The sequence below is a fragment of the Medicago sativa genome, chromosome 3 (genome assembly GCF_051527215.1).
Source record: "Medicago sativa cultivar Bolivia chromosome 3, Bolivia_mono, whole genome shotgun sequence".
NCBI lineage: Eukaryota > Viridiplantae > Streptophyta > Magnoliopsida > Fabales > Fabaceae > Medicago > Medicago sativa.
The window spans coordinates 10,811,316-10,824,972 of NC_140751.1; the positions used below are offsets into that span (position 1 = coordinate 10,811,316).

Here is a 13,657-nt window from a genome sequence, read left to right on the forward strand (position 1 = left end):
TCAAAATAGGCTTGGGACAACTTTTATATATAGAATAGATTCTTGCCTCTTTAACACCAGTTAGGCCAAACATGTAGCCATTGATGCCCACTTGTTATATATCTTCCCATTTCCCCACCTTTTTATGCACTTCATTCATTATGGATCTCAACCATGTCAACCAATTCCATTTTGAATCCTAACATTACTATAAGTTAGGGAAAAGGAAGTTTCCAATTAAACCCCATAGGAATTTATCCTTTCCCACTTTTTTCCAATTAAACCCTAACTTCATATTTATATCACTCAAAAACATCAAACACCTAATGTGCATGTGACATTAACAATTTAAATGTAAATGAAAATGTTATATTTGAATAATTTCGCTTGAAATTTGATATTTTTGGTTTATTATATTTTTCACCTCGACAAAATTACCGATTTTTATTTTTTCGTCCCAATAAAAAAATGGCACTTTGATCTCCCTATAAAATTTTCATAGCACGTTGTATTATTCCAAACTTCCAGTATCTTAGCTTGATTTTTTTAATTATGAATAATTTATATTTTATTCACCCCATATTAAAAAATCTAAAATTTTAAATGTTTTTTTTATAATTATACGAAAGAATATGCGAGTACATAGAAGTTCTGCTTGTAATATAGAAATAATCAAATTTTGCTAAACACTAGATGGGGAATGTGAGGCAACCGCGCGGTGTGTAAGGTGACAGATATGTCGTAGAAGTAGAAGTTGTTGCATATAGGTGCATAGACGTTGTTTGATAACGTAAATCTCGTGATCCATGACACATATATAGTGTTTTTTAAGAAAATGGAATAGTTTTTAAACTTACAAGGGCACTTCTATGGATCAATGCATACCAAAAACTGAATGGAGAATGGTCATGTGTCAATATAATTTTTTGAGTTTACAAAGATTTAAGAAAAGCTGTTGTTGGTGATTTCCAAAATAATGGAATCACTTTAGAACCAAAAGTTGTAACTCTTCATGGGAATCATTTATATACATTGGAACCTTTGGCAAAGAGATGCTTAATGAAAATTTGCATTGATTCAAATGTATATGGTTATAACATTTGGCAAAAGGGTGCTTAATGAACCATAAGATTGATTCAAGTGTATATGGTTATAACCTTTGGTAAAAGGGTGCTTAATGAACCATAACATTGATTCAAGTGTATATGATCATAATCTTTGGCAAATGGGTGCTTAATGAATCATAGCATTGATTCAAGTCAAAGGGGTGTTTTCTCTCATGTGAAGAGTCATATAATGCACTATAAATGTTTGACATTTGGGCATTAGTTGGACACACACAACAGAACAACAACACACAATTTTGGACAGAATTTTGTTGCATTAACAACATAATTCTCCCTCATTCTCTTACTCTAAATCATCCATCAATTCTCTAATGCATGAGTGAATTGCTGGAACCATAAATCTGTAAAATACTGTTAGGAGATACGCTTGGTGTGGTTGTGCAATACACGTCAAGGAACTCATAGTATCCTGAAGGGGATTCGCCGGTCATTCCTTATTGCATCCAATATACAGTTATTGGTGGGGGCGAATCGAACCTAAAGGTTAGTATGGCAACCCCATACGCTTGGAGTTTACATGCATAACTATTAAACTTTTCAGGTTTCAAGTGCAGCAGCCTCTTCCCAACAATCAAGATATACAACAATCTTTGGAATTTATGTGCACACTTCATCATATTCATCTTCATCATCTTCTTGGTCAAGTTATTGCAGCAGACCCCCAACACAAGATCCAACAATCTTTAGGTTCGATTTATGATTTACTTGTGATTAAAGGCTGCAATTTTTGGGAGAGATGAAATCTTACATATTCATCCATGACTACGGTGAACGGTAAACAAATTCCATTTATGAATATATGTTATGGAAATTTATGGATAAATATTTCATATGTGATGTGCTTGTGTTAAGTTTACATGTGGTTGTAGATAATATATGCATGATAAATTTTGATATGTATGAAATTTATCGTTTGAAATCTGTTTGATGTTAATTTGAACATGAGATAATATGCATATAAATGATTACCTATTATGAAATATTTGGTGTTCTAAATGCATGTGTATAGTATCTAAGTAAATATGAATATGTTAGATTTAACATGTGGTGACATGTATATACATGATTTAGAAATTGTTCAAGTATATGAATTTTGATGAGTATAGTAATATGTTAAGAATGTTTAAACACTATTTTATTTATGAAAGTAGTGTAGATAAATTGTCAAAATATCAAGTGGTTGCTTTAATGATATTATTTACTTTGTGTAAGAAATTATTATCATTAATATTGTGTTGATATTATATGTACATGATAATATGAAAAGTAATGGTTAATTTCTTGTTTATCATGATGTTAAAATAATTTGGGTATGTTTTGAATTATTGTAAGTTGATATATGTTCATGGAAGAAAGTCATAGAAAATATTAATGATTTTGGTTCATTGTTTATTCTTCTATGTCATTGTTTATTGAAATTTAGTATTGAACATATTTAAACATAAACTTGAATTTAACACAATGAATTTATGATATATGTATTAGTTATATGATAACTAAAATCAAAATGATTGTGTTATATTTAATTTTATGTGGAGTATATGACTTACATGTTTAATCCCATCTTATGAAGTTTGGTTATGACATTCTTTTATGATCAATTTTTAGTTTGCTATGTATGTTTAATGCATTCAATGTATGATATATCTTGGCTAGATATAAAAGAAAAGTTGAAGTTCAAATTGAAATGCATGTTAAATATTGTTATAGCAAAGGTGTAATGACATAAAAGTTTGTGCATTATTACAATATACTCAATTGACAAAAGTGTGTCATGGTTTGATGATAGTTGGTAAATACTATCAAGAGTATATAAGTTGATCCATAGACATAGCTATGAGAATACAAAATCTATGTGAAGAATTGAATATTCAAAGTTTATAAAAGTTAAAAGAAAATCTTGCAATTATTTGACGAAATGATTGACAAGGAATGATGTCTTTGGAAATGATGTTGAATACATTGAAGACATTATTAGGGATGTGGTACAAACCCAAATCTAATTGATTACCAATGGTGGAAACTCAACCCACACTTGAGTAGCATCAAGTCTTGGGTTCAATGGTGAAAGTACACTATTAGAGTAATTGAAGTACTTGACAATAGATAACATCCCAAGGGGCAAAAGTACTTGGACCATAAGAAGAAAAAGGGTAGGATGAGGTTTTCCTCTTAATGGACATATAGCATATATTTGCTGGAATGCATACTTATGGGGCATTTCCGATATAGTCTACCTATGTGAGAATGAAGTTTGGCCGCTTCACGGAGTTCAAGGGTTTGACTCTTAAATTCTCATGAAAAGGGATATATGACACAAGGCCTTCTTAATGTGTCATCTTACAAGTCTCTTTATCAATGGTACCGAGATTCTATGTGTAAGTTATGCACACTTGTTCTAATGAATAGTTGGTTCAAAGCTTGCCTACCATACTATTTGGGAATGAGCGAAAACTTAACTTACTAAGTAATGGTTCAAATCGCGAGATACCATTATCTGAAGGCATGGAATTTCCGGATTTATGTGATTTAGTATTTTGAAAATGGTGGGGGATTGTTGGTGATTTCCAAAATAATGGAATCACTTTAGAACCAAAAGTTGTAACTCTTCATGGGAATCATTCATATACATTGGAACCTTTGGCAAAGAGATGCTTAATGAAAATTTGCATTGATTCAAATGTATATGGTTATAACATTTGGCAAAAGGGTGCTTAATGAACCATAAGATTGATTCAAGTGTATATGGTTATAACCTTTGGTAAAAGGGTGCTTAATGAACCATAACATTGATTCAAGTGTATATGATCATAATCTTTGGCAAATGGGTGCTTAATGAATCATAGCATTGATTCAAGTCAAAGGGGTGTTTTCTCTCATGTGAAGAGTCATATAATGCACTATAAATGTTTGACATTTGGGCATTAGTTGGACACACACAACAGAACAACAACACACAATTTTGGACAGAATTTTGTTGCATTAACAACATAATTCTCCCTCATTCTCTTACTCTAAATCATCCATCAATTCTCTAATGCATGAGTGAATTGCTGGAACCATAAATCTGTAAAATACTGTTAGGAGATACGCTTGGTGTGGTTGTGCAATACACGTCAAGGAACTCATAGTATCCTGAAGGGGATTCGCCGGTCATTCCTTATTGCATCCAATATACAGTTATTGGTGGGGGCGAATCGAACCTAAAGGTTAGTATGGCAACCCCATACGCTTGGAGTTTACATGCATAACTATTAAACTTTTCAGGTTTCAAGTGCAGCAGCCTCTTCCCAACAATCAAGATATACAACAATCTTTGGAATTTATGTGCACACTTCATCATATTCATCTTCATCATCTTCTTGGTCAAGTTATTGCAGCAGACCCCCAACACAAGATCCAACAGCTGTAACTTAACATGGTGGTGCTGTCATAACCATGGTAAGGGTGGGAGAGGATGCTTATCTTATTCGAGTTTACAACCAGTTAATGATCCAATTAAGAATAATAAAAAGATGTTATGGGAGATAGAAAAACCATTAATATCTTGATTTGGGGGACTGTTTTAATATATTTGGATGAATGTCACTCCATAGATGGCATTACTGTAGCGAAAAAGAATCATTTTTGCTTGCAAGAAGTCTTTTACCCTTAAAGATGCTCCACTACTCAGGTTAAGCCTTAAAAGAATCATTTTCGCTTGCAAGAATTCTTTTACCAACAATCAAGTAAGGTACTTACCAACCAACAGCCAAGTAAGGTATCTGTAACTTGATTTCATACATTTGAATAATAACAACTGATCAGTCTGGTTGTTAATTCTTCTTCTTGCTGCAAATTTTAACAAACTTATGGCGACTATTGTTGGAGAAGCACTTCTTGCAGCTTCTTTGGACGTGTTGATGGAAAAGATTGTTTCTGGTGAGTTCGCTGATTTATTTCGGAGCACCAAGCTTGATGTTGCACTCTTGGAAAAGCTAAAGATAACGTTGATGAGTCTTCAGGCTGTACTTCATGATGCTGAGGAGAAGCAGATCACTAATCCTGCTGTCAAGCAATGGCTGGAAATGCTGCATGATGCTGTCTTTGAAGCTGAAGATTTGTTTGACGAAATCAATACCAAGGCATTGCAATCCAAAGTGGAGGCTGAGTATGAAACCCAAACTGCTACTGCTCAGGTGCTGAAAACACTTTATTCTCGTTTCAAATGTTTTAATAGAAAGACCAATTCTAAACTGCAAATATTATTTGTAAGATTAGAACATTTGAGAAACCAGAATCTTGGATTGAAAGAAAGTGGTTCCAGTAGTGTTTGGCATATAACTCCTACAAGTTCTGTTGTGGGAGATGAATCTGCTGTTTATGGAAGAGATGATGACAAAAAGAAACTGAAAGAGTTTCTACTTGCAGAGGATGTTAGCGATGGTCGAAGTAAAATAGGAGTGATTTCCATTGTAGGGATGGGAGGGCTAGGAAAAACTACACTAGCTAAACTCCTTTACAATGATTCTGATGTGAAGCAGAAATTTGAGGCGAGAGGGTGGGCACATGTCTCAAAAGATTTTGACGTTCTCACTATCACTAAAACCCTTCTTGAATCTGTTACTTCTGAAAAAACCATGACTAATGATTTGAATGGTCTGCAAGTTCAATTGCAGCAAAGTTTACGAGACAAAAAGTTCTTGCTAGTATTGGATGATATATGGTATGGAAGATATGTTGGTTGGAATAGTTTGAATGACATCTTAAATGTTGGGGAAATGGGGAGCAAGATCATCATCACAACACGAGATGAAAGAGTTGCACTACCGATGCAACCCTTTCTTTATGTCCACCGTTTAAGATCATTGGAAAAGGAAGATTGTTGGTCTTTACTTGCCAGACATGCATTTGTAGCAAGTAACTACCAACAACGATCCAATCTAGAAAAAATTGGCAGAGAAATCGCCAAAAAATGTGATGGGTTACCATTATCTGCAGTAGCACTTGGGGGTCTTCTTCGCAGGAAATTGTCAGAGGATTATTGGAATGATGTTTTAAAAAGTAGTATTTGGGAATTGACAGATGATGAGGTGCAACCAGCTCTGCTGTTGAGCTATCGTCATCTTCCTGCTCCTATAAAAGGATGTTTTGCTTATTGTGCAATTTTTCCGAAGAACTCAATCATAGAGAAAAAAATGGTACTTCAACTGTGGATTGCAGAAGGCTTAGTACCTCAGCCCAAAAGTGTGAAAAGTTGGGAAAAAGAAGCCGAAGAGTACTTTGATGAACTAGTGTCGAGATCTTTGTTACGTCAAACTTCGACTGGTGGTGAGGAAATGGGCTTTGAAATGCATGACCTCATTAATGATTTGGCAATGGTAGTTTCATCTTCATATTGTATTAGATTGGGTGAACAGAAGACACATAAAAAGGTACGTTATTTGTCATACAATAAAGGGAGATATGACTCATACGATAAATTTGATAAATTGGATAGATTAAAATGTCTTCGAACCTTTCTACCCTTGCCATTACAAAGAAGGTGGTGGTCGCCTTACTATTTTGTGCCAGGGAAGTTAGTTTGTGACTTGATGCCACAAATGACTCAGTTACACGTGTTGTCTCTGTCAAACTACCAGAATATCACTGAGTTGCCCAATTCTATTGGAAATTTGATATACCTACGGTACTTAAATCTCTCTCACACTGAGATCAAAATGTTACCCTCTGAAACATGCAAGCTTTACAATCTGCAGACCTTGTTGCTGACTGACTGCAAGAGACTCACTGAATTGCCGAACGACATGGGAAAATTAGTAAATCTACGTCACCTTGACATCAGAGGCACTCGATTGAAGGAAATGCCTGTACAAATATCCAGACTAGAAAATCTCCAAACTTTGTCGGACTTTGTTATAAGCATTCAGGACGTTGGATTGAAGCTTTCAGATTTGGGAAAACATTCCCATCTACGGGAAAACCTTACCATCTCAGAACTTCAAAATGTAACTGATTCATCCCATGCTTTTCAAGCAAACTTAGAGATGAAAAAACAAATTGACGAGTTGGTACTACAGTGGTCTGGCACTAGTTCATCAAATTCACAAATACAAAGTGCTGTACTTGAACAATTGCGGCCATCGACAAATTTGAAGAGTCTAACCATCAATGGCTATGGTGGAAACAACTTTCCAAATTGGTTGGGTAGTTCTTTATTTGGCAACATGGTGTGTTTGAGAATCTCACATTGTGAAAACTGTTCAGTGCTGCCACCCCTCGGACAATTAGGTAATCTTAAAGAACTCTTCATTAGCGAGATGAAATCAATAAAGAGTATTGGTACCGAGTTCGTGGGAAGTATTTCTCATTTGTTTCAACCCTTTTCCTTCTTGGAGACACTAGAATTTGATAAGATGCTAGAGTGGGAAGATTGGAAGTTGATTGGAGGTACAACTGTAGAGTTTCCTCGTCTAAATCGCCTGTCACTGCGACAATGTCCAAAACTCAAAGGAAACATACCCCTTGGACAGTTACAAAATCTAAAAGAGATCATCATTGAAGGGATGAAATCATTAAAGACACTTGGTTCTGAGTTTTATGGAAATAGTAGTTCTCCTTTGTTTCAACCATTTCCCTTCTTGGAGACTTTGAGCTTTATGAATATGCAAGAGTGGGAGGAATGGAAACTGATTGGAGGTGCATCTATCGAGTTTCCTAGTCTTACCCGCTTGCTACTAAGTAATTGTCCGAAACTCAAAGGAAATATACCAGGAAACCTTCCTAGTCTTACGAGTTTGTCACTTAAATATTGTCCCAATCTCAAACAGATGTCGCCCAACAACGTTCCTTCCCTTAGCGAACTTGAGTTAGAGGACTGTCCTCTACTAATGGAGGCAAGGCATTCATCGGATGTGTTCAGCCAATTGATGATTTGCCTCAATGCTCTTCGAAATATTTCCTTAAGGAATATTCCATCTCTAACGTCCTTCCCGAGAAATGGTCTGCCCAAAACCATACAATCGCTTAAAATCTGGAAGTGTGAGAATCTAGAGTTCCTTCCTTATGAATCCTTTCACAATTACAAATCACTTGAGCATTTGGAAATATCCGATAGTTGTAATTCTATGACATCGTTTACCGTATGCTCTCTCCCTGTCCTTAGAAGTCTATGTATTTACGGTAGTAAGAATCTGGAATCAATATTAATTTCAGAAGATGCGTCACAACAGAAACTCTTGCTTCTTAGAACCATCAAAATAGAGCATTGCGATGAACTGGAGTCATTTTCCCTTGGTGGATTCCCCATTCCTAACCTCATTCATTTATCTCTGTGTAACTGTAGGAAGCTTCAGTCCCTACCAGAATCAATAAACACCCTAGCTAGCCTTCAAGAAATGAAAATTCACGACCTTCCAAACCTGCAATTGTTTTCCATAGATGACTTGCCTAGCAGTTTACGGGAACTGAGTGTTGGCAATGTTGGAGGAGTTTTGTGGAATACAACTTGGGAACGTCTTACTTCTCTTTTAGAGTTGATAATTCGAGGTGATGATATTGTGAACGCGCTGATGAAAACGGAAGTTCCATTGCTACCCGCTTCTCTCGTTTCCTTAAAGATATCTTTACTTCAAGATATAAAATACTTGGATGGGAAGTGGCTTCAACATCTAACTTCTCTCCAACATTTTGATATTATTGACGCTCCCAAGCTCAAGTCGCTGCCAAAAAAAGGGAAGTTGCCTTCCTCGCTTAAAGTATTGAATATCAAAAAGTGTCCGTTACTGAAAGCAAGTTGGCAGAAGAAGCGGGGGAAAGAGTGGCGTAAGATTGCTCACATTCCCTCCGTACTTATCAATGGCGAAATGATCACTTGAGTATCACGTCGAGGTACCAAAATATATACTTCTTTCAACTTTCCTGTCATGAAAGTCACCAAAAATTATTTTATTTTCATATATTGATGCATATGAGCTTGTTTCACTTGCATTCGAGTTTTTATTATTCCCTTTGTCAATGCTAAGGTAAAAGAAAATCCTCCACAGCTGTGTTATATTGAGTTACTGATCAAAGTTCTAAAACCATTAACTGAACATTGTGATAGAGCTTTACTTTAATTCCTTTTTATTGCGGTCTTTACTGCTTTGATTTGCTTACTTGAAGACAACTTGTGGCTTTGGTTTCTCCGTCAATTCTAGTCATATAGTTTCTATTGGATATTTTGGATTTTGACTTCTAAACCATGAGTCTAAGAAACTGATAAACCTCATTAAATTTGTTTCACTATATATGCTTTGTATCTTACAATTCCTTCTTAAATTAGGAGCAAACTTATTCAGGACGCAACAAATGCCTTGTTTATAAAGAGGCTGCCGCGATGGAATATTAAACACAGGTACGCTTTTGTACTCAGTTTCCTTTCTATCAAGTTTAGTAGCTTTGAAAATTGTAATATATTGCCGGAAAATGCATCATCAGCCCTTTCAACTTCCTGCTAATGATAAGTTCCTTTTTCTTTAACACAAACAGAACTTCAGTCCATTATTTGTTGTAGATCTGTTCTGTTAATCAAACATTATTCAGTTCTAGAAACCTAATGATTTTTGTTTTCTCCAAATGATTAATATACCAACATGTGGTAGGAGATTTTTGACAAATTCTTGACATTCTTGTGTTATTTTGTCAGGTCACTGATTTGTATAAAAGAAGAAAGTCTATTTTGTCAAGAGTGTAGTTGAGCATAGCAAAAGTCTACCTGGTTTTGTCAGAGACACTAAAACACCCTCTTTTTCTTGATTTATGTATGGTATGACTCAGTTTTATAGTATGATGATTACTAACATATCATATATGCTTAGTTGGAATTAGCTTAATAGAGCTTGAGTATGATTCCTAGAAAGTATATGCTCAGAGTGATCAAGTGGTGGCTTTTGCATTCCTTTTGTAGTGTCTCCAAGTGGTTTTGTTAGTCAAATATTTTTATTTATTAGATAACCAAGCTAGATTATAGTGCATTCAAAAGTTCATAAAACTTTATATATATAACTTGTCTCTGCTAATTTCCTTTCATTGTTCTTTGACTAGTTTCTGCAAGTGGTTTTCCTAGAACACCAAATGTACGTATGGACTGGTAAACCTGCTGCCAGGATAAAGTACTGGCGGTGTATCTCGAAGCTTCTTACAACAGAGGTCTCGATGCTGGTAAATGCTAGTACCTACTAAAACTATAGGCTATTTTCTTTTAACCCTATGATAGTTAGAGTAAGAGTTCCGATAATCTGAAATTTTGCCATAAAATAAGTAAATTCTGAGAAAAGATTATTATAGCCAAAGTTCGAATTCATTACTTCTGAACTGTTTGTCTTAACTAAAACTCAATTATAGACTATAAAATTTCATTCATTTTTTCATGGTTATTATAAACTTAACAGTATATTAATCGATACTAAATATGAGTATGCTGGGATTGTGCTTCGGTGTGGCGGGATGTAGAAATAGAGCTAACAAAGGAGCAAATTGAGGGCGTGTGATCGAGATATCAGAGTTGTCGATGATGAACACGAGGTGGATGGCACATATCTGACAGAACTGCAAGTGTTTCTTCAGAAGGTTTTAGAAGCCGATTTATGTCTCTTTGCTTCTCCTGATTACAACTACTCCATCACTCGTATGGTTCTTTCCTTTTATAATTTTTCTTCATTTTAGAAAATTTAATGGTAAGGATCAGTAAACTTGTGAAGTTTGTTCATGATAAGTTGTTATATAGTATGTTGGTAAACAAGTTTTAGTGAAAGTCGAATCGATGAGAAGTTTAACGAAGTTTTTTCAGCAATGTATAGCACCTCATTATTGAAATATTACACACATTTGTTTAACAAAAACAAATGCTAGTCAACTCTTGCATGCTACTATCTATTGATGATAATTTAATTTTTTTTACTAACTCATCCTTTGTATAATGTAATATAACATTATAGCACCTTTGAAGAATGCATTGGATTGGGGATCAAGACCTCCAAATGTGTGGGCTGGGAAAGTTGATGCAGCTGTAAGTGCTGTTGGTGGTGGGAGAAGAACACAATTTCATTTTCATCTCCGTCTAATCGGAGTTTTTCTTTATCTTCATTTCATCAACAAACCAGAGTTTTACCTCAATGCACACCGGCCACCGGGAAAATTCGACAACGATGGTGACTTGGTTGATTTAGAGACCAAAGAGAAGCTTAAAGAAATTATTGTTTCCATGCAAGCATTCACCTTGAGACTACAAGACAAATGCTGAATTGTTTTGGGAAGTAACAGAAGTTTTGGGATAAGCAAATTGGTTACTCAGAATATTTATTTGTAATTTATTGTGACAGTCAGTGGATATATTTGAAGAAAATCAAATACTCTCTCCGTTCCATTTTAATTGAGCCTTTTATTCATTTCACACATGTTAAGAAAAAGTGTATAAGTGAAAGAGAAAGAAAAATAGTTTTGAGTGTCTTTATTGGTGCATTCGTCTTTATCATATATGTAAAGTAGAATATATATAAATGGGAGTGGTTAAAAGTAGTATTAATTAGAGTTATAATTGAAAAAAAAACAATTAATATTGTATTAAAAAATGAAATGGGTCAATTTTTTTGGAACAATATTTTTTTACAAATGACTCAGTTATTATAGAACGGAGGGAGTATTCAATTGCATATAGATCCACCACTGCCAATGACGTTTGCGGTCACCTTCAACATGTATCATCCTTTTTTTTCTTTGTCAAGAATAAATGTATCATCTAAATTTTTAATAAAAAATAGGGTCATTATTGAAAGAGTAATGATACATGAACAACCGTTGGTGACAACTTTCAAGACAACTTCCATTTCCTTTATTTCTATTGGTCAAAAAAAGAATAGAGAGAGAGAGAGAGAGAGAGAGAGAGAGAGAGAGAGAGAGAGAGAGAGAGAGAGAGAGAGAGAGAGAATAAAAACATGATGTGAGTATGAGAGAGAAACTTGTCAAAAAGTTGTTGCAAATTGGTTGTACAAATATCATTTCTCCTATTGAAAAGGTCTAGATATATACCTGACAAAACACAGATTTTTCCGTAAGTAATTAGAGATATTCTTTTTTTAGAGGATAATTAGAGAGATATTCTTGTATATGCACAAACTTAGAAGAATGGTATTTAATCACACACACATAAAAAAATCTTTTTCTTAAAATACATCATTTTGTTATCAATTTCTTTTTTATTATTAAAAAAATATTTTGATGTGTGCGCCTAAACACTATTCATTTACGTCTATGATTATAGTAAACTTTATCAGGTAATTATCTAGAAATATGGAGAAAAAGAAGTTTTCTATGAGTAATGACAAGATAAATCCCACCGAAGAAGAGTTGAGATGTCATGATCCAATAATGTGTTATTCAATGTGACCCTCACAAAATCACAAGTCACCTAGTTTGTCTAATTTCTCAAAAAAAACCTAGCTTGTACTCCCACTAGACGACTAGCCTTTTGGAATCTCAAGATGTTAAGGTTTGAAATGGTTTGAGTTTGGAATTATTTTTTTTTGCGACCCTATTCTGAAAAAAAATTCCAGCTCTGACCCCCTATGAGATATATATACAGAAATGACGACCCTCTTTCTGATTTTTTTTTTACTGCCAGGAAGCGCCACGTGTCACTCCCTGATTTGCTGACTTTTTTTATTATTTAATGATTACCGCCAGATGGAATGGCGGTAATGACTTTTTTTGCGTCAGTCAAACAGCCAATGACAACGCGCCACGTGTCCACGTGTAACTGAAAATTGGGAAAAAATTTGATATGGTATGGGCGGGAATATGGGCAGGATTCCATGCACATACAACCCAGATGCATTCAACCTTACCACTAAGCTGTCATGAACAATTTGTTTATTACACAATCTAACAAATATTAATATTAACATTACATACAGTTTCACATCAATAGTATACTTTTTTTGTTACAAGGCTAAAACACATCAATAGTAGTATATATATAAAGTAAGGTTTTTTATGTGACGTCAACTATTGGTAAAAAGATATACATAATTGGTTTTTATTCTTAATATTTTATTTTGATTGTATTTTATTTTCAATGTCACTATTTAACATAATTTGTTTCAATAAATATAATAATTTTTTATTAGTTCTCGAACTCTTCAATTCAATAATATTTTTAAAACTAATTTTCTTATCTTTTAATTTTCAATTTGTTTTACAAGCATTCAAATTTTTATTTGAACTTTCATCATATCAGTTTTACGAAAAAAATATTATAATTAGTTGAAATTATAAATTTTATGTATACTATTGATTTTAAAATATTACTAGAACTTTTACTTGTGCTATCACATAAAAAAATCTTATTTTATATATATACTACTATTGATGTGTTTTAGCCTTGTAACAAAAAAAGAATACTATTGATGTGAAACTGTATGTAATGTTAATATTAATATTTGTTAGATTGTGTAATTAACAAATTTGTTCATGACAGCTCAGTGGTAAGGTTAAATGCAATTGGGTTGTATGTGCATGGTTCGATTCCCGCCCAG

The 13,657-nt window shown here is 34.1% G+C and overlaps 1 protein-coding gene across 1 annotated transcript; it reads left to right on the forward strand.

Moving 5' to 3' along the window:
* Positions 1–4,919: 4,919 nt before the first annotated feature.
* LOC146935654 (putative disease resistance RPP13-like protein 1) lies at positions 4,920–11,183 on the forward strand. Its single transcript, XM_085750780.1, has 3 exons — positions 4,920–8,975; positions 9,409–10,752; positions 11,063–11,183. Exon 1 carries the CDS (start codon positions 4,958–4,960, stop codon positions 8,960–8,962), a length of 4,005 nt encoding a protein of 1,334 aa, XP_085606906.1. The 5' UTR covers positions 4,920–4,957; the 3' UTR covers positions 8,963–8,975; positions 9,409–10,752; positions 11,063–11,183.
* The last annotated feature ends 2,474 nt before the right edge of the window (positions 11,184–13,657 follow it).

Excerpts from the sequence above, each read along its gene's own strand:
- LOC146935654 (XM_085750780.1), top strand. The coding sequence starts at position 4,958 with ATGGCGACTATTGTTGGAGAAGCACTTCTTGCAGCTTCTTTGGACGTG.